General features: G+C 34.8%; 1 protein-coding gene across 2 annotated transcripts in view; it reads left to right on the top strand.

Moving 5' to 3' along the window:
• Nucleotides 1–19,902, top strand: part of LOC150080739 (short coiled-coil protein homolog) — a 44,204-nt gene extending 24,302 nt beyond the window's left edge. Inside the window, exons 4-7 of one of the 2 annotated variants that reach the window (XM_090381368.1) lie at nucleotides 9,679–9,765; nucleotides 11,265–11,342; nucleotides 15,524–15,662; nucleotides 19,771–19,902. In XM_090381368.1, coding sequence (XP_090237494.1) covers nucleotides 9,679–9,765; nucleotides 11,265–11,342; nucleotides 15,524–15,662; nucleotides 19,771–19,795 — 329 coding nt within the window. In that variant the 3' untranslated portion in view covers nucleotides 19,796–19,902. The remainder of the gene's footprint in view (nucleotides 1–9,678; nucleotides 9,766–11,264; nucleotides 11,343–15,523; nucleotides 15,663–19,770) is intronic. The other variant, XM_090381369.1, reaches the window with a different exon arrangement.
• Nucleotides 19,903–22,005: the final 2,103 nt, after the last annotated feature.

Raw genomic sequence — 22,005 nt, 5'->3', positions numbered from 1 at the left:
GCTATATTAAGTATATTCCTCCTTCGGATTGGGCTGTGTGTTCAAAATTACTAGTCACAACTTCATTAAGGCTATGTACAAATCTTTATTACACATATATACAGGACAAGAAATTAAGAATAATTATGCACATATTATAACATGATAACACCACATATATGACACATTGTATGAACTAATTGGTTATGTGAATTTATATTCATGTACATCACTTATCTAACACAAGGATATTAACACGTTCATGAATTTCCATTATAATAACTTCTTTAATGTATCATCAATTTTTCTTTGGGATCACACTCAATTTCCACATTCAACTTTCTTATACAATCCTTCCTTCTTATATAGCAATACTAATCACAAATCTTCCTCTGGCTAAATTACCATGGTAGTACAACTGAAACCATCCTATTAACTAGCTTTTATCTTAATTATCTGGTTCATACCAGCACTAAACAAAAAAACTTTCTGACTTGGTCACCATAGTGCAAGTGGATCATCATATATGACAGTATTTACCTTAATTATCCCTTTTAATTTTCCCTTCTATGTTAGCTACTTTACTTCTATTTATTCATATGTAATTTGACCATCTCCATATATTCTTCGTTCATTACTATGTTCTAACACCAAACTAAACTCATCTACATGTACATACATATATCTTAGTGTATAATTTCCCATATGACCTTCCCCTATAATTCTCTTATTATTCCCTATAGTCCTTCTTACAATTTAAAGAGTGCTTATGTTAATTACGCACTTACTTCTAATTTCTGGTGAGATGTCTCCGTTAGGGCCTTCTATCCTTTCCTCATTCAGGGCTGCTATCTTCCGCCATCCAGAGCAATATCTTACGGCTTCCAGGGAAATATCGTACAGCATTCAGGACTGCTACTCAGCTTTCGGGATCTGCTACTCTGCCTGTCAGAACCACTACCTTCTGTTCCAGGGCTGCTACTTTCTGTTCCGGGATTGCTACTTTGCCTTTCAAGACTATTCAGGGTATTATCGCCTTCCTCGGTGGACTTGGTCATCTATGTGAATCTTCTCTCATTCTCACTGTTTACCAAACTCCCTTTTACTACCCCTTACATGTTAATCCCTTAATTTCTCACTCCCTTACATTTCCGATAACCTCACTTCGACTTTTTCCGTCGACTATCTCCTCACTATATTTCACTCAACTCTTACATTTTTGTTTCTGATAAATTCCCCTCTTTTCCGTGCACTCTCCCTTTTTGTTCCCCGAACTCTACATTGCCCCCTCAAGCCTGGCATGCCTCCCCCAAGGACTCCAACCAATCCTCCCCCTACTGTCTAAATCTATGTTCCATTTCATTCGCTAACACCTTTCTCCCAGGTTGTCTCCCTAGCGTGTAAACCAACCCCTATAATTCGAACCTTCTTATTTTTTTCTCACAGGCGGCATGACCCTTTCATGTCCGCCAGCAACCTCCACAAACACTCATTTTATAATCGCACCTTTCTTTCTAAAAGTATCAGAAACTCAATATCAGTCAGCCTGATGCCGGTTTTAATTTTAAACGGAACACTGGATGTGCACTCACTTCCTGTTTTGGTCTGACGGTGTTATAGATCAAAGGAGGCGCTTCGTCTAATCCTGTCTCCCGTCCTATTGTTTGTTCTCAAGCAACCTTTTTCATGCCTATTCTCAGATGGCACCCCTTTACCTAGTCCTGCTGTCCCTGTTTGCTCTCTTGTATTATGGGAATTGATAGTTTACCCCTTGGAGGCGCCTCCGTAGCCAGGTGGGAAGGAGCAGCAGTGCGTAGCACACGCTTCTTGATTAGACCGGGGTTCGAGCCCATCACCACCAAATACGGAGAATGCGGAAAGGTCTGGGAATGACCACCGCATATTCCGGAGCAATATGGCCTTAGTTGCTAATGCTCCTAAAATCCAAATAACAAAAAAATAACAACAACAGTTTACCCCTTGGCTACCATTCCTAATTCTCACGCTTAAATTATCCCATCTCTAAATCTAACGTTCTTCTGTTTTAATCTTACTTTGAGAAAAAACCCAAATATTTTTATTTTAATTAATTTGTAAGATTCTACATCTTACAGTACCAACCAGCAGACTATTTAAATAACTTTAATCTGAGAATTTAATCACATATACATATAAAATAAAAAATTAAAGACTGAGAATTGTATAAATAAAAGTACTAAAACCTGTATACAGCGAACTAAAACAAAATACAAAACCTTATGAGAAGCTTTCAAGGCATTGTGCCTCTTCGTCAACTCAAAATAAGAAACACACAATGGTAGGTCAATATATTGGCAGAAGCATAGCCTTGCATATACACAGACATCTTCCAGTGTGGATTGTGGTTGGCAGAAGGAAATAATGGGGTGGGGGGAATAGATAAAAGTGATAAATGGAAAGGGGTGGTAGGATGTGAAAGAGAAGGGGGACATTACTGCCAGATTCTGCAAACCCAGTGTGGCAGGAAGCCGATGCAATTAGGCCACCATTTCTTGTCATACTGTAAAATAACAGCCTCCATAATATAGGATGCAAGCAAATTACACCACTACGATTAATGGTGGAGCACGCTGCAGCTGTATGGAGGGCTTCCATCCATATGAGATGGCAGGAGCCTTGAACGCAGTCTAACACCCCAACATTGAAATGTGGATTATAATTAAGATGATGTTCATTCCAAAAGTTCTCTGCAATGGCTGAGGTAGTAACATCAGCCCTCCCCCAGATAGCCTCCCTCATACTCCAAGATATAATCACAGAGTCTAGTTTTCCCAATGTAATGCATCCTACACTCTGGGCACATAACACAATAAACCACATTGGTATGATGCAATAAAGGGATTGTTGGCTTAACTTTAGAAAGCATCGATTACAATTTTCTGCCAGGGAATTGCAAACAACCAATATGGTACTGGCACAATATCCTAGCAGCCTATATCCTTCACTATCTTGGCATGCCTGGATAGTGGGGGATATAGGCTGCAACAAGGCTTCATCATCTTGACTAGAATGGGAAACAGAATCATATAACTGAAACTTTTCTAAAAAATGAGCGAGGTATCAACATCAGGCTAAAACCTCTCTATCAGCAACATGAGTATGGTGCGACCAAGCACAGTTAAACAATGCTCTAACCATGCTAAAAAGATGCCCCAGGTATGCGATGACTTATAGTTGGTAAATTGCTTGTGGCATATGGGCTTCTTATAGACTGAGGTAACCAAACGGTGGCTGTTACAGCGAACAAAGGTATCCAAAAACAGAAGAGCACCATCCAGTTCCGTAGTAAAATGTATGATGATAAAGAGTTGAGATAGCAAAAGAGAAATTCCTCTGAACCCCGGAAATGAATGCAAATATGTCATCCACATATCTCCACCAGACACAAATAGGAAAAGACAAACCCGCAAATATGTCCTCCCCCAGAGCCTCCATAGTGATATTGGCTATCAGGCACTGACTGGAGCACCCATAGCAGTAGGGCGCCTCCATAGCCAGGTGGGCAGGAGCAGCAGTGCGTAGCACACGCTTTTTGATTAGACCGGGGTTTGAGCCCATGACCACCAAATACAGAGGATGCAGAAAGATCAGGGAATGACCACTGCATATCCCCGGAGCAATATGGCCTTAGTTGCTAATGCTCCTAAAAACCAAATAACAACAACCACCACCACCACCACCACCATAGCAGTACAGTCAGTCCTCGTATAGCACGATAGTTGTGTTCCTAGAAACTCTAGTGCAATGCAAAATCGTGCAATATAAACAACAGGCCCTATGGGAAAAATAGGGTTAGGTGCCGGCCACCCAAGATTGAGCACACACATTGGTAACCAAAACATTACCAAACACAATAAATAATCGTATTAAAATACGTAATAAAAATAATATTATAATTTTTATAATATTTTTATTATTATTATATTATATTTTATTATAATATAAATTATAAAAAATAAAATAATAAAAAATACATAAGTATTTTTTACGACTATTACGTCATAAAATATTGCTAATGCTTTTGCTTCTGTCGTAAGAAAACTCGTTTTTTGTTTGATTTTCTATCCAAACAGATGACAGCCGTTGCATCTCTTCCAATTCTCTGTGTCTTAATCTAATGGATTTTAATTACACTTTGAGTTGGTCCTGCTATGAAAGTTGTTTTTATTTTCTCTGCATTCTTTGTAATTCTCGGCGTTGCCTCATTTAAGTCTGTAGCACGTGCAATATCACATGGTCTTTCATTTCGCTCAAAGCGTTTCACAATTTCATATTTTTTCTCTATCGACAGAGGCGGACTGGCCATAAGCCTTACCGGGGAAACCCCAGTGGGCCGGAGGCCGGTGTGATTTTGGCCACAAACCATAGTATGAGGCCACTACAGATTTTCCCGGGTAAGAATTTTTGACCCAGTCCGCCTCTGTTTATCGATATTGCTTTTCGTTTTCTCTCTGAATCTGCAGTGTCTTCACCAGGATGCTTCCTTTTAAGTACAGGCATACCTCGGTTAACGTTACCTCTGATAACGAAGCCTCGATATAACGAAGTCCGCAATTTCAAGCCCCATTTAACATAAAAAAATATTCCAATTTAAGGCCAACGCCCGACAATCATCCGATTATTTTTGTTTAATCACCTGAAATCTAAACAAATTGAAGAAATTACGGAAACCTTTGGGGCTTCTCGTGGTTGGTTCGAGAAATTTAAAAAACGGGCCAGGATTCATAGTGTAAAATTAACAGGAGAAGCTGCAAGTGCAGATGTTGAAGCTGCAAATAAGTTTCCAGAAAAACTAAAGGAAATAATTGAACGTGAAAATTTTCCACCAAATTTGGTGTTCAATGTTGACGAAAGCGGTTTGTTCTGGAAACGGCTACCAACAAAAAGCTTCATTTCTATTGAAGAAAAATCAGCTGCTGGATTTAAAGCAGCCAAAGACCGTTTAATGTTACTCTTTGGATCAAATGCCTCTGGTGATTATAAATTAAAATTGCTATTAGTTTACCATTCAGAAAATCCGAGGGCGTTAAAAGGTAACATAAAAATGAATTTACCTGTAATATGGAAAGCAAATAGAAAAGCGTGGGTTACCAAGGAGTTATTTACTGATTGGTTTGTTAACCACTTTTGTCCTGGAGTAAAACGGTATTGTCAAAAAAACAACTTTGAAGAAAAAGCTCTTTTGTTGTTAGACAATGCTCCGGGACATCCTACTGATCTTAACACGTTGGACACATGCATTCCTGTCAAAGTTGTGTTTCTTCCAGCAAACACAACTTCCCTGATTCAACCATTGGATCAGGGAGTAATAGCATCATTTAAAGCTTATTATCTGCGTCGAACTTTAAGCAATTTAACTGAACTAGAGGATAAAGTGGAAATGACAGTTAAAACTTTTTGGAAAAACTACACCATTAAAAACGCAATTGAAAACATTGATAGTTCTTGGAAAGAAGTCACTAAGAAATGCTTAAATGGAGTTTGGCGCAAAATATGGCCAGAAGTTGTACTAGAAGAAGAAAATAACATCCAAGAAATTAGAAATGAAGTTATCCAGATGGCTCAATCAATAGGTTTCGAAAATGTCGATGAAGAGGATGTTAGAAATTTATTGAATGCAGAAGATGATGGTTTTTCAGTGGAAGATTTAGAAAACCTTGTTAGCAACGAAGACAGAGATAATGAAGGCGAAGTTAAAGAAGTTCCTGCCGAAAAAGTGTTAACAACCAAAGATTTAAAAAGGTGCTTAAATGACATTGAAAACGTTTTAAATTTTTTTAGTGAAAATGATCCCGATTTAGGAAGAAGTGTTATAGTTAAGCGATCAGTGTTAAATGCAATAACTCCATATAGGCAATTGTTAAATGAAAGAGAAAAAAAGCATAAACAATCAACTTTAACCTCATATTTTAAAATGTGATTTCACTTTGTATGTAAGTTGACTGTTTATTTAATAAAACTTTTCTTTGTTCGAAAAAAAAGTTTTTCATTTTCTTTACGTAGGAACGTATCCCTATTCTGGCCATAGTATTTTTACCTCTGAAAACGAAGTTTCGCTTAACGAAGTAATTTCGTGGAACGCATCCTATTCGTTAATCGAGGTATGCCTGTATTTTACTAATTTTTAGGGAATAAAGCACAATTACAAAATGAGGAGGCACGCTTGATACACATAAACAAAGCTGCACGCATGTAGCAACTGAATAAACAACACCGTAAAGGCAGAGATACACTATTAACATCTCACATTTCTAGGGGTTACTACCATAAAACAATAAAAACAATTTCCAGTTGCGTTTCTGCTAGTGGAATCTGTTATAAACTGGTAGTAAACTCGATCTAATTGCATTTGCGACTATACCGATAGCTGGAATTGTGTGGGTTTTTACCTTATTATGGTGAAATGTGTTTCCCCTTCACTGATATAAAAAAATAAATACATTTTCAGAATCTTCTCTTCATTCCTATCGTGTTGCGTTCAGTTGGGGTGAGTCTGCGTTCGACTGCCATTGTAAACACGAAGCCGAATCGTGCATTAGCGAATTCGGTTCGTGTTATATAAGATATCGGTCCCCTGTTTATAAATCGTGTATGATCGAATTCGTGTAGTGTAAACACGTGTTATACGAGGACTGACTGTACCTTGAATTTGCCTATATAACAAATTGCCAAACACGATCACACTACCAGATAAACAAACATTCAAAGCAATACATATATCATTAATAGAGAGCGAGGTCTTAACCTTCAACGTGGTATCTCTGTCCAACACTCACCTAACAAAAGCAATCGCAGGCCGTGTGGGAATAAGCATAAACAGAGAGACCATGTCGAAAGAGATCAAGACCTCAATCTCCAGAATATTGAAATCCTTGATGACCTGTAAAAATTGCATTCTACTATATACCTTATACTCTGCATTACCAGTAAGCAGAGCCAGAATACCAGCAATATACCTGAAGAGTTCATACATTGGGGTGCCACAACAAGCACCAATAGGGTGTAATGGAATGCCTGGTTTTATGTACCTTGGGCAAGCCATAAAATTTTGGCAGTTGGCAACCTGACACATGAAGTCTCCACCATTCAGCTTTGCTTATTTTTTGTATGTACTATGAATATATTAACTGGTTCACCCTGGATTCTAATTTCTTAAAAATAGTAATGTAAGGGCTCTTACGTTACTATTTTTAGGCTCATATATTTATGGGTCGTATAACAAAGCCTGGGCATTCTGAACAAAGTCTGTCCTATTTAAAACAACAGTGGAGTGTCCCTTGTTTGCTGGAAAGGCAACAATGTCCTTATCTTTGCATAAAGAGTTTAGAGTACTGCACTGGGTATGATGCAAATTAGAAGCCACAGGTTGAATATACTGCATTACAGATGTGACTTTAAATCATATCGCTTTTCTGTGTTCCAGATATGATTTAAATCATATCTGGAACACAGAAAAGCGACATATCCACGCCTTTAGCAAACTGTGTAATTGGTGGTTTCTAGGGAAGTATGGCAAAATTCAAGTCCAAGGATAACACTTCCAGCTGTTCTGCAGATAACTCTTTGTTGCTCAAATTTAGAACAAACCATGAACTGTGAGTGGAATCATTCTTGTGGTCAGATTGTTTATTCATTTCATGAATAAGAGCATGGAATTTCCTTTGACAAAGATGATAGTTATACAATTCATGCATGACCTGGGTGCATAAAACCTGAATTACCAAAAATATCATAATGCATCATACCTCTGAGTGTCTGGATTCCTCTGGCTTTGGCATACGAAAGATCACACAACTGCCAATGTAGAATACCAATCCATATACTCAAACAAGCCAGATTGATGGCAAGCACGTTGCATTCTTTGATCAGTGAAGGGTAGTCTATGATGAGTCCAGATTGTGCCCTTTGGACACAATCTGGACAGCCTTGCAGTGGTGGGCAAACGTTAGATGCTGCCTGTTCCATGCTTCCAACAAGTATAACTTCTGCAAAGCCTTGACCGTGTTGTATATTTCATATCCATGGAGTGCACGGTGCACTTTATGGCTACGTCGTTGATGTATCTTTGCCAGATTCTAATAGGATAGTGCCCCTATAGCTAATGTTGTTATGGAAGCTGTACAGGATGACATATTTGCAGGTTTGTCCATTCATGTCAGACTCTGACAAACATATGTCAACGTATTTGCGGTTATTCCTCGAGAGTCAGAGTCACTGCCTTTCCAATATCTTGAGTCCTTGTCTACATATATCTCATTTACCATGTAAATGGAGGTGGATAATGCTCTTCCATTTTTAGATATTCTGGGTCATTGAGCTAATCACCATCTGGTTACTTTGGTTTTTAGAAAACTCATGTGTCATGGGCAGTTTACTAATTTTAAATCTGCATATGACTCGGGACATCTTTATAGTACAGTGAGGGCATTATTCAATTTTTCATGGTCACACTGTGATTCTGTTATAGACAGGGAAGCTGAGTTTCTCAAGGTCAGATCAGATCTGTCTAGATGTGGTTATCCCCCCCATGTATAAACTTCAATTATATGATAGTCGGTTATAAACTTCAATTATATGATAGTCGGTTTAGTTCCCACTCTAATCAGGACAGTGCACTCATTTCTACTGTTTATATTCCCCACTACCTGGGAATTTCTGCCTATATTGCCAGAGTGTCACACGATTACCATATTGGTTGTGCACAGCTCCCTAGCAGGGGATTATGGTTGATGTCCAAAGTCAAACCAGCTGTTCCATTGTTACACCATGTAAATGTGGTATATCATGTTGGCAAGGATTGTGGGGTTTCTTATATTGGTGAATTGGAATGCAGATCATGTGATCATGTTTCTGAACATGAGGAGGTATTTGCCAGGCTGATTTTTCCAGCTCAGCCATTGTGGAACGTTATTGGTGTAAGCAGTATTTTAATTATAATCCATGACCAAATGTTGAAATAGTGGCTTATGCCTATGATTTCTGCTATCTCTCCTGGTTGGTGGCTCTTCATATAGCTGTGGCTGGTCCCGCTATTAATTGTTAAGCTGGCACTCACATACATCCTATTATGAAGGCCATTATTCTACATCATGATGATAAATAGCAAGTTAGCAACAAAGCCAGCTTGCACCACACTATTTCCGCAGAGTTTGACAGTTAGTGCCTCTTTCCTTTTGCCGCACACGATCCAAACTTAATTGTTGTTAATGCATGCACAAGTCTATGTCTCTGTATAATATGAGGATTTGTTGTCATGTATCTTGTTTAAGTTGAAAAAGAGGCACATCACCTTGAAAGTGCCTTGATATATGTTTTATTGCTTTTAGTTTCATGCATGTTTTATCGCTTTTACTCTTTATACAAATAGTTTATTTTTGTTGTATGTTAAATTCAATTCAGTTTAATTGTATACAGTATCTTAATTTGTTTTAATATTTCCATGTGTTTAAAATAATTTATTTATTTATTTTAATGCTATTAACTAAAATCAGTTCATGATTTTTGAGAACTATGAAATCACTTAAGCTTTCATCCTTGGTGAAAAAATTTATGATGATTTATTTATTGTGAATACACAGTATTTTACTCTGTACATAAACACTATCATTTTGGATAAGTTGGAATATTTTACTAATTTAGTAATGCTTTGAATGTGTTCAGTTTTGGATCCAGATATCAGGCCAGATGAAGTTGAAGAAAAATCACGTCTTATAACTCAAGTGCTGGAACTGCAGAACACATTAGATGGTAAATGTACTTATGAAAAATTTCCATTAAATTTTTGGTAATAATATCAAATAATATGCATAATAATATAAAATAGTTTGCATTGAAATATCTGTTTAGGTTATATTTCACAAAAGATGTACAGCATATCCTGATTAATTCAATATCAGATAATTTGAAATATGGTGTATTTTGAAGTCGCTACCATTCACTGACTAATGATACAGAGTTTTATATGCATTTTAGTATGGATTATTTAAAATACGTATGAAGTGAAAATTGATGTCCGAATTGGGTCCAACAACTTGTGAATAGCTTGTCTAATTCAAAAAGACTGCTGAAACCAACTACTAGAAAAGATCATTATAAAGAAATTGAATGGAGTTGTAATGAAAATTTGCTGGTATACTATATATATTATCATTGTATAGTACTTTTCATTGTCATGCACAATTCATTAGGAAGAACAGAAATTTAAAATTTCTGTTCTTCCCAATAAATTGTGTGAAGAATTGTGGAGATTTCACATAATTCTAACTCATTCAGGAATCATTAAATCATTACACCTGTCTTTGGAACCCAGGTACTTCAGATTTGAAGGGAAAATTTACCTATAGACATACAGATGTGGAAACTTACTACTCGTGGCAGACATCTCTGTGGAAGATTTGTAAGTGATTACATGGACATCTTGTAATTTGGATGTCTTGGTGCAGAAGGAACAAAACTGAATTATCACTCAGGTATATAGAAAAAAGACTGTCTCCAGATGTATTGTTATTTTCATTTCAAATCAATCTACTTTATAGTAATAAAATGCAAAACAGGGACAAATTAAAAAAGTAAACTGTCACAATTCCTTACATAAAAGGAATAGGAGAGAAAACTGAAAAAATATGGAATGGATGTGGTTTTCAAACCACTAAACGTAATAGGTAATTTTCTGAGGGGTGCAATTTCTCTGAGATGCAGATATGTTATTTACAGAAGCAGGTGCAGCTGTGGGAAGATTTACATTGGGAGACAGGAAGGATATTTGACACAAGAGTGGGGGAGCACTGCAAACATGTGGCAAAGGGAAATACCAGAAAATCAGGGATAATGGAACATGCCTAAAGTTGTTTCTACATTTTTAATGTAAGCAATTTTGAAATTATGGGGGGGGGAAGATATTTACGAAATGAAAAATTAATGACAAGACAAGAATAAATAGAAATATAGAGAGGGATATATACAGTATATGCATTGTTTGCAAATTTTTTGGCAAAAGAATATAAATTTATGCTGTAAAAAAAAAAAAAAAAAAAAAAAAAAATTTGTTGCTTTTTTTGGGTTCATTTTCTATTCTCTCTCCTTTTTTTTTTTTTTTTTTTATTTTTTTTTGTTAACTCAGGCAATAAAACTCATGTACATAAATATAAGAGAACTGATCTTTAAAGATAGGATAACTTTCTATCTCTCATTGACCATTTGAGGTCAGTTACTCTCGTGACGTCTTCTCCCTTTTCTTACTTGTGTAGGCATCCTGACCACTAGGAGGCGTTGTGCATGTGGTCAAGGGATTGGTATAGTCCCGGAAAGTGATGCATTTTATGCAGGTAAATATCACAGAGTAACAATGTTTTTTAATTGTTGTTATATTTTAATGTCAAAGTTATTTCCTAAATCATACTCATGAATGAATGTCATAATTGTTTATCAGGTTAGTTGAACAAGATTTTTGTTGTACAAAATCAAGTTACTTTCTCAAGCATATCATTATTAATTGTCACCTGCATGAATTTCCCTACAACTGAAGTCAGACTGATTGGTTAGTGTTTACCCACTTCATTCTTGGAACCACCTTTATGGACTGGTAATACATCAGAACTTCTCTAACATAAGGAAATCATCACAAACTATACCGAAATCCGTTTAACTCCTCCCTTATAGATTAGGGAGATATTGGCACTTCTGCAATCCAAGGGAATTTTCTCTAAATGTAATGATTATCTCATTGACATTACTAATGGTTGGATGCACTCACTTGCCACCTTTTTTCAGTATGGGGAAGGCTGACTTTCCTGAATCCATTATGTAAGGAGCTAATCTGATTTGCTCTTTTCTTCTTTGTCATGTAAAATGTAAAATTCATGCATACATGTAAAATTCCTTGGCCCCTTTTTTGCTCTTTTAGCCAGTAATTTCTCATGGCTAACCTTGGCCAATCTAACCATTTCTGTGATACCTTTACAGATCAACTTATAACTGTTATAAGCTTCAGAGCTTTTCATAACTGTATACATGCTCTCTTTTTATGTTGTGTTAAGCTTACCAGTTCCTTATTCATTATTCAACCAACTCAGCATCCTCTTTATGCTCTACTTTCTTAATAGTATATGTGCATTTGCTGCTTCTGTTACAACAGCATTTTCTCAATCCTCTCACTGTCTTCCCAATTGATAGAAGCCACATAGCATTTTAGACTGTTATAGTTCCATTTCTTAAAATTAAGACCTCTGCCCTTACTTTAACAACAGAATCCCAAATCAACATCCACCTTAGTTCCTGCTAAGGATCTCTGTGCTGTCAACCATAAAGTAAAACAGGGTTATGAGTGATGATCAGAATATTCTTATGACAAATAGTTTTCCTCATGTGCTAATATAGATAAGTCTTTGAATTTATTTAAAATTTTTCTCCCCCATGTTGCATTTCCCTCCTGTTTGCCCAAATCACTAAAGGGAATTTTCAAAGGTTGAAATTTTCATAATAAGGTAGTTACACTTACTTGCCCATTCCATCTGCATGCAGAGACTCTCTCATCACACTCTTCGGTCTTCTGGTTTGTAGCATATTCCTACTCTTATTTTTTCCTTAGCTTCCTGCTAGCTCACATTGCACAGAATTAATACTGGTGTGAGTATTAACTCCAAATGTTAGTTGACAAGTAACATGAACCACCAGCTATCCCTCTCTCTTTCTCTCATATATTTCCTAAACACATTGTACAGGTTATAGTGAAACTCATGGTGCTCTTTTTTTTGTAGACTTTGCTCCTGACATTGCTACAGATACATTTCGGGCTAAGTACTCTTATGTTCTTGTTGTTAACTAGCCTGACACAACCTGTAAAGTGATTTAAGTTTGTTTCATTGGTTTAGTTTTCCATTCATTTAAAACATTTCTGTTGTTACAACTAATTTCTGATATTAGTATTAGTAGTGGCAAATGATGCAAGGAAGTTTAAGTTTTATACAGCATCAGCTGAGAGGGGGGAACTTCCCTATCCATCCCCTTTAATAATTTGTCTAATTCTACCTTATATTTATTCCAACCACCCACTTCTACACCAGATAGAAGTTTGTTCTAACAATCAGTTACACTCTTTATACTTTTAAATTTTGACACATCTATCCTACAACTGTCCTTTCTCAATTTAAATTTATGTCCCCGTATGTGTGTGTTGTTTGAGCAAGAGTAGAGATGCCATCAGCATTTACTTTATTCAGTTTATTCAAAGCCTTAAACATCCTCAAATTGGTGTCTTTGGGTGCCTACAGCTGTGGTTTCCAGATGTTGCAATTTATAGAACTGAAGTCTCTCTGGATAATCTAGTTGCTCTTTTTGCACCTGTTCCAACAGATCCCCATTCTTCCTAAAATGAGGTTTCTAGGCCTGTGTGCATTACTCAAGATGCAGCTTAACCATTGCCTTATACAACAACAGGATAATCAAAATTCCTGTATATTATTGACATAACTCCATGAGTTGTCTTATTAGCCTGTTTGTCATATCATCACAAAAATGTGTATCTAAATTACCTTCCTTTCCCCCCACACACACCAACTAGCAATTCCCTTGAATCTTTAAGGCTTCTTTAGCGATATAAGCAAAGACTCTTGCATCAACTTTTTTCAAATGTATTTCATCTCTACAAAATAAATTCTTTCTACTTACTAGGGCAGGCTGCACTGATAAATCTTTTTCCTCAAAAGCCTTGTGGAGTCCCTCAGGTTTCCAGATAACCCACATGGCTTTCAGCATACAAATCTTCTCATCCATCTTGAGCAGATGCACATATTAAACTAATTCACAGCATTTTTTGCATGTTTCTATGGTTATGCACAAAATCATCAGTTCCCACATTAATAATAATACTAATGCTCTATTTACCCCCAATTGTAAAAACTGACAGCCAGCAAGTGACAGCATTCGTTTTAGTCCTTGGCAGACTTACCCTGCTTATATAGTCCACCTGTGTTTATTACAAAAAAGTAACCTATTTGCCTAACAATAGAATCCCCCAAATAACTTCTGCTGAACCAGATATCCTCTTGCCACAAAAAATTAAATAAAATAAATCCTGCTGAACCAGAACAGTCAGCTCTTGACTTCATTCCTGAAGCCTGAATTGGGAGTGCATCACCTATCCCATCACTAGACACTTAAGTCCTTGAGAAATCTCCAATTTTATTTCTCTCTAGCTTCAGTAGTAGTGTTGTCCAACAGTGTACCAAGGTTTAAGTTTTAAATCAGTGCATTTCTTAAATCTGGGACATGAATTATCAATTGAACTAGAAATTGTCTACAACAGCGGTTCCCAACCGGTGGTTCGCGAACCGAGGAGTTTGCAAAAGTGCTCCAGTGGGTTTGCACTAAAAATTCTATAATGGTGTCTGCTTAGATGTACATAGGTATATTATTGTAAACTACAAAATATAAAATATAACTAATAATAAACAATAAAGTTAAATTAAATAAAAAGTAAAGGATTGCCAAAGAAAGAAACCACATCTCCCACAATTCCTTATAATTAGTTTACTATCTTACGGTATATCATGTTAAATAAATGTTTTCCATACTAAATTTTTTTTTTGATTCTCAAGAACCATTGTTATGTACAGGTACTTTTTTTTTTAGAACCTGTAGTACTTAGTATCGTGCATGGGTTGAAGGTTGAAAAGTTGAAAGAAGATACTTGAAAGTATCTTCTAAGATTGTATCTTGAAAGGTTGAAAAGTTGAAAGAAGTATAAATGATGCTTAATAATAATTTTTATTATTACTCTGTGTCGCTTTTAAAAACGTAGTACTGGAAATATTTTATAATAAAAATTCAGAAATATTATACGATTTCAGAGAATATAGGCTTAGTGGTTCGCTTTAAAAATATTATGTTGAAAGGAGTTCGTGAGTCAAAAAAGGTTGTGAACCGCTGATCTACAAAAATGACCTTGGAATACATGTTACTGGCTATACAAATAATGAACTCATAACATGGTAAATTGCATTTAACTTTCCAGTTCAACCTTGTATTAACCATTATTAAAATAAACATTATAAAATATTAGAATATATTTAATACAGTACTTAATAATTATACAATGATGTATTTTAAAAATATCCTATGCTGCAATATAATATTAAAATATGAATTACTTTGTGCCTCAGTTTTGATTGCTACTTGTGGTTTCCAGTGAGATAGGATCTCCAGCAGATGAAATCCTTCTTTTTTCCCATATATTTTAATTTTATTCAACCAATTATCTTCTGGTTTTTTACTTCACAAACTCAAAAGCATGTGCTTCAAAGCAGACAAGGTTCATATGATTCCACAAATTGTACAAATTTCAAGAGCAGTGTTATGTGAGTAAATTTTAAGTTTTAGTGCTTATTTTGTCACCACAAATCAATTCATAGTTACTCTTTCTAATGTGCAACAGTTGTGTGCACTATAATTTTAAGTAATGCCTGTTTAGAAAAATTCCTCAATTTTAATACCAGTATATCTTCTCTAGATTTGTCTCAAAGAGTTGACAGTGTAAAAGAAGAAAACCTGAAACTAAAATCAGAAAATCAAGTACTTGGGCAATACATTGAAAATTTGATGTCAGCATCGAGTGTTTTTCAGTCAACTTCTCCCAAAACCAAAGCAAAGTATGTTATTTAATCTTTCTCAGGATGATGTTATTTAAATTCCAATAGAACATTTTAAGGCTGTTAAAAAAGTTTAAAAATATTGTGCATCTTTTTTTATCATTTCTGAAAAAAATTTAAAACAGAAATAGTGAGGTCTGTAAAATGATGATCAACTTCATAAAAAAAGGAATTTTATTTATTGCTATTTTCATAATTAATAACTTCAACAAAATGGCTGACAGCACTTTATTTTGTTGAAGTTAGTCAAGAGCAAAGATTTTAGGTGGGCAGTAAAACAACTTTTTAAATATTCAATTAAGAATTTTGCATGTGTATTTGTTTGTGCCATTACATTTTTAAGATATGTGATTTAAAAACTTGGTTTATCTTTATTTATTAAAATAAAAATCACTAAAATCATTAATTTTTATTTCATATTTTATCAAAAAACAAATTTCTTATTCGGTTTTCACAGTCTTGCCACCAAGACGAAAGTTCTTTTAAATTCCAAGATTTCCGGTAGAATGTGTTTAAAATTTCTTTCAATGGTATCGTTATTTTCTTTATTTAATTTAAAATTACCCTGTTGCATTAATAACTTATCCTTTAAGAATAAAACAATGCATTTAATAACTTGTCACGAGGTAATTTTACTGTTCTTACTTTCGATTTTGATTTCTTCAAATTCTTTCCACTTCAACATGCTATCAATTTTAGCTTCATATTTTCCTTCAGAATTTTTCAAATTAGCAATAGCATTGATAGCTCGAATAATTAATTTATCTGCTTTTGCCATAGTGAATCTGTAAAGCTTCTGAAAAGTAAGAGAGCTCCTGCAGGATGTCGATCATTAGTGCTAAATGGTTAAAAAATTCCAGATTTAAAAGTCGCTTTAACAATCCAAAATAAAAATAAATTTAAATCATCTTTAAACTGTAGCAAATTTAAACTGCAATTTAAAATAAAACTAAAGAAACAAGGATTTTAGAAACTACTTTTGTAACATATGACTGACAAATAAAATACTTTATAATAATAGCAAGAGACTTTAATGCTAGAGTATCCTGTTCACTCTACATAGGATGTATTATAACAGAAAGAGAGCCTTATATGTAAAAATCAGTGAGAAAGAAATCTCGTGCTTTTGCAGAAATCTCATGCTCTTTCATGAACAGTCATGAAAGAGCATGAGATTTCTGCAATTATAACCAATACTTTATATAGAAAACTAAGCTTTATACGGGAAGCAAGAGGGACAAGGTTAATAATAGACTGTGTTATAATTAATCATAAATTAACAATTTATATTAAATATATAAACCTTTTAGGGGATGTAAAATCAAGCAAGTGTAGTTGGGTTAAACCATAATAAGAATGTCATCAGTTTTTAAGGAGCAAGAAAAGTTGTTTTAGAACACCAGCTAAACAAATGAGGGAAAGTTTTAATATAAACATATGGTACATGCTTGGTAGTGTACAAGTGAAAGGCTCAGTTCTTTGTCTGCTTGTTCTCCCTGTTTATTTTAATTGGATCCCCCCCCCTACCCAGTTATCCTTTTCATTACTTTTTTTTTTTTTTGTAGTGTTTGGATTTTTTTATTTTTTTTTCTCTCCCCCTCTCTCTCTCTTCGTAACTCTGATGCAGTAAGTTTTTATTATTGTGAAGGCCTTCCCAGGTAAATTTCTTATTCAGTTTTTGTTTTTTTAATTGCAACCTTTAAATTTATTAATTTGTTTTTTAAGAGAGAGTAAATGAAAGTAAAAGGTAGCAAAATCATATGCCATTTACCACGTACTTAATCCATTCCAGAGTATGTATGTATGTATGTGTTTTTCCTCATGCTTAAAGGTTGTTTAAATTGATGTTAGTATACAAATTTTCTTAATCTTGCAATACAATCTCTAGTGCATGCTGCCATTTTTTTTCTGCATTTTCATCTTAAAGGAGCATTTATTCCTATATATATATCTTGATAGCATTCTAGTATGGGGCTGTAATTTTAAATAGTATATACTGCTTCCAACTAATATTAGACACAGTTTTATAATAGATGGGGGTATAAAACAGAGATCTGTTTCCAAAATAGACCCAGAAGTTGCTGGATTTGAATAAAATGATACATAAATAGCCGAAGAGGATATTGCATCAAATAAAGTAACAATGAATTTTATTTTTTTTTACAATTTTTTAACAGTGATTTCACTCTAATGTTGGATAATCAAGTCAAAATAAGAACAAACTAATATTTAAAAGCATTTATATACAAACTTTCATTTCTATAAATTTTTAAAATTCCATAAAAAAACTCACTCCACAGAGCTTGTGTGTGTGTGTGTGTGTGTGTGTGTGTGTGTGTGTGTGTGTGTGTGTGTGTGTGTAAGGATTCATCAAATGTTTTTGTATATTCCATTAGTATATATATATTTTTTTTTCCTTTACTTTTGTTTATGAGAATGTGCATAGTTTATTTAGTTAATATCCTTTTGGCTCATGGTTTTAGGTTTTTAGCTTTTTCTGAAACTGGGCTTGATATTACTAATGATTTGTCAAGCTTTTCAATGTCTGCATAATCAAAGACATTCCATTACAGTTTTACAGAATTGGTCTTTTACTTATTCTGGTTTAGGAGTTTTTGTAGTCAAGATAAAATATGTTGAGGCCTTAATTTCATTTTATTTTACAGTCTGATTTAGTTTCCAGTTCGTCTGTGAATTGTAATTTCTTCTCTGACTAGAGGTTATGCCTTTGTAGATGTTTTTTTTTTTTTTTTTTTTTTTTGTGTGTTTATTAATTTTCTAGAGATTAATGGTGGTTTAGCATTTGGTTCCAATTATACCTCCTTTCTTTTTTAGTTTACATAGTTGTCTCTGCTAATTATGCATATCAAATAGTTCAGGCTTCATATGTGAAGTTTTCTACTCAATATTTAAATAAACATTTGTTTTAGAATTACTTTGTTTATATCTGTGGGATTTGCTATCTGCAAGATATTCAGAAAAAACATCTGCAACACACATGCAACATTTACATCAGTAACTGTTGCATATGGTTTTTTTTTTTTTTTGTTTTTTTTCTCTGGATATTTTGCTGGCTTATTTTGCTATTTCAAACTAACTGGCATATGACATTAAAGAGGAAGCTGTTGTTCCACTTCAAAGTGCTGGTTTTATATCTGCTATACTCAATTTTCACACAGTCCAAATATGATGAATTTATTAATTTTGTGAATTTTAATGCCCATGAAGGAAAATGTGTCTTCCTGCGGTGTGTCTCAAATCAGCTGTTGAATTTGAATATTTCAGAAAGAGTTCAACGTGTTACTTTTCCGAAACATGATCTATGAACCTTTGAATGCTGTCAGCGGATTAAATCAGCTTCCCACCTGCATAATAAAAATTACCTATTGTTAGTTATATCATAGCTGTGCCTATTGTTTTGTTCAACATGGAAGTAAATCAGCAATAGGTGCCTCCAAGTTGGTCCTTATACAGAATTGTTGCAGCACTGAAGACTGAATATCTTTCTGGTGTGAAAGACTGTCAGCCAATTGTGATTAGTTCTGTTTTGTTAAAAGACATCAAGAAGTCACTATTAGAACTATGGACTTCTCGGACTCTTGGTTACTAGATATCATTCATAATGTGTTAAAAAATAGAATAACTGTAGCCTGTGTTGCTTGACTCATCTCGAATTCATAGGATTGCAAATGTAGCTTCACATATTCTTTCTTGATTGAAGTTCTGCATTTGGTTTGGTTCAAGTCAAATCTTTATTATCATTGTTACAGGCTTATTGTTTAATTTTTTTAACCCTTTATAATTTTTTTTTTTTTTTTCAATGGGAGTGCCAGAATGCATTTTAGTTAGTTTATTTTTATTTTAGTTAATTCTTATGAAAATATTTATTTACTTAGTCATATTATTTCACATCATGATTTTCAGGAATGTAAAAACCTGGTACCAACTAATCAGTTCAAATATTTGATAATATGAATGATTATTCTTTCATATTTGTTTTGCTTTTTCACAAACTTAACATTTTATTATGCTTTTCAGATCTGGTTTTCTTTCAGGGTGTCATTTATGTTTTGAAATAATTTTTTTTTTTTTTTTTTTTTTTTTGCAGAGGATCTTCTAGAACAAAGAAGTAATCATATGTTAGATAGAAAAGCTTCTCAGAAAAAAATTTTACTTATTTTGAAATGTAACACCATTTCTCATTGAAGATTCTACCATTCCTCAAATTCTTTATAGTTGCACGCACAACTTAGTTACATGAATTATTTATGTAGCATATTACCTTAGTTACATGAATTATTTATGTAGCATATTACATAATTGTCTTTTGTAATTTTGAAAAATAATTTATATATATTTACCTATGTTTATTTGTATGATTTTATACAGATATTTTGTGAATATTTTAATTTTATAGTTTTAAGATTTTCATTTTTTCAAAGCTTAAAACAATTTCAGATTAAATCTAGTCAGTGTTTTATCAGACATAATGTAGCATTATATTTACTCATACAAAAGAATTTTATGCTTTTAAGATGTTTTGTCACTCATTCACTGCTTGATACTTTACCACTTCACCTTAATTATGCAATATTGCCTTAGCCATATATCCAGTAATAATAATGATAATGATCTTCTGAAATATTTAACTAGTATATGCAGTAACTATTTTTGGAAAAATCCTGCATGTAAATGCACAATTGTATTTTGCAATGCTATATAATATTTAGAATATTATATTTCTAGCTTTAATCAGAATATATTTTTAATTCTAAAGTTTCTTATGCAGAAATAAATATTGCAATTCTAATCTTCAGTGTGTGCGTTTTTTATTGCCAGATTCCATTATATTTTATAACTTCCCACATATTTTGAAATTAAGTTTGTCTTCAGAACACCATATCTGTGCAAGCAAATAGCATAGCATCATAATATTTGCAAAATTTGAAGATAATTGCTTGGAGACATTAGCTTGAGCTGATAATTGCTTTGAAGACATTAGCTTGAGCAAAAGGCTCAAGCTAATGGAAGTGCTGTGGCTCAGAGCAGAACTGAGGGGGGCAGTTGTCCTGTGACTCACAGCCTTATAAAATGCACTGTTTGCTTGATGTTTGCAGAGCAATCGGGTACGGGACATGATACTGCCATGGGGGATGTCTTTGTGTGTGCGCGACGCAAGGAGTGTATCGATATCAGGTAACAACTCAGCGTTCTTGTGGGCCTATATGAGAGATTGAAGGACAGGGTGGATGCCCTCGAAGAAACTAAATTGAGGGGCCCATCAAGCTCTCAGCTGCCCACATCAATGCCAGAGCTTGCACTTGGGCATCACGTGACACAGAGGCAACCCCCAAGGCAGAATGCGCTGGTCCCGAAGGAACTAGTAGTTGTTGGTCACTCTATTGTCAGGGAAACAGGGAACGTGCTTTGTAAAAAGGATAGGTGGAACAGGACCAGGGTATGTCTGCCAGGGGCAAAGGTTGATGACGTTGTAGAGCGAATATCATCTTTTAAGGGCACAAAAGGTGATATAGTTGTACACGTTGGCACTAATGATATTAAGAGTAGGAGACCGGCAGAATTACTTAACGAGTACAGGTCACTGTTGAACAAAAGCCGAGAATTAGGGTTGAATTTGAAAGTGTCTGCAATTCTGCCCAGACACGATAGGAGGGAGTATATGATGAGAGCCTTGTTGATCAATTCGGCCCTGGAAAGATTGTGCAAGGCTCAAGGGGTAGAATTGTTTTCAGCCTGGACTGTACTTGTTAACAGGAGAGATTGCTTCTACAGGGATGGGATACACTTAAATAGAAAAGGTGCAAGAATATTTGCTGATGCTGTCGAGGCAGTGTTAGGTGGGTCGGAAAACTGCTAGCTTGGGGGGGGGAAGACAAAGACCAATAGATTGACAGTAGCCACTGGCAGAGGTGAAAGAGATTCTTGCACTGCTTCTATTAGAATGAGCAGAAGCCTGAAAAACAAGATGCTTGATATTTCAGAGACTGCTGGGAGCCATTGCGGTACAAGTAAACACATGAGTTGTGTTAGGGTAGCTAAGAATAGAAACAGGTGCAGGTATACTTGCGTGTACACCAAAGCTAGGAGTTTAGTAAACAAATTTGATGAATTTGAGGTATTGCTCAAAACATCAAAGGCAGATATTGTTGGGATATCAGAAACGTGGTATCACACAGATATAAGGGATGCAGAACTGGAATTTGGGGAATAAAAAAGTCTACAGAATGGATAGACAGGATAGGAAGGGGGGAGGGGTTATGCTATTAGTTAAGAAACACATAAAAACCAAGGAAGTGAAGCCATTTGACATCGCTGGACAGTG

This window comes from Mastigoproctus giganteus, chromosome 9 (genome assembly GCF_048544385.1).
Source record: "Mastigoproctus giganteus isolate SK-2022 chromosome 9, ASM4854438v1, whole genome shotgun sequence".
Taxonomy (NCBI): Eukaryota; Metazoa; Arthropoda; class Arachnida; order Uropygi; family Thelyphonidae; genus Mastigoproctus; species Mastigoproctus giganteus.
Note: the sequence above shows the minus strand (reverse complement) of the source record. Positions and strands in the feature narration are given on the sequence as shown.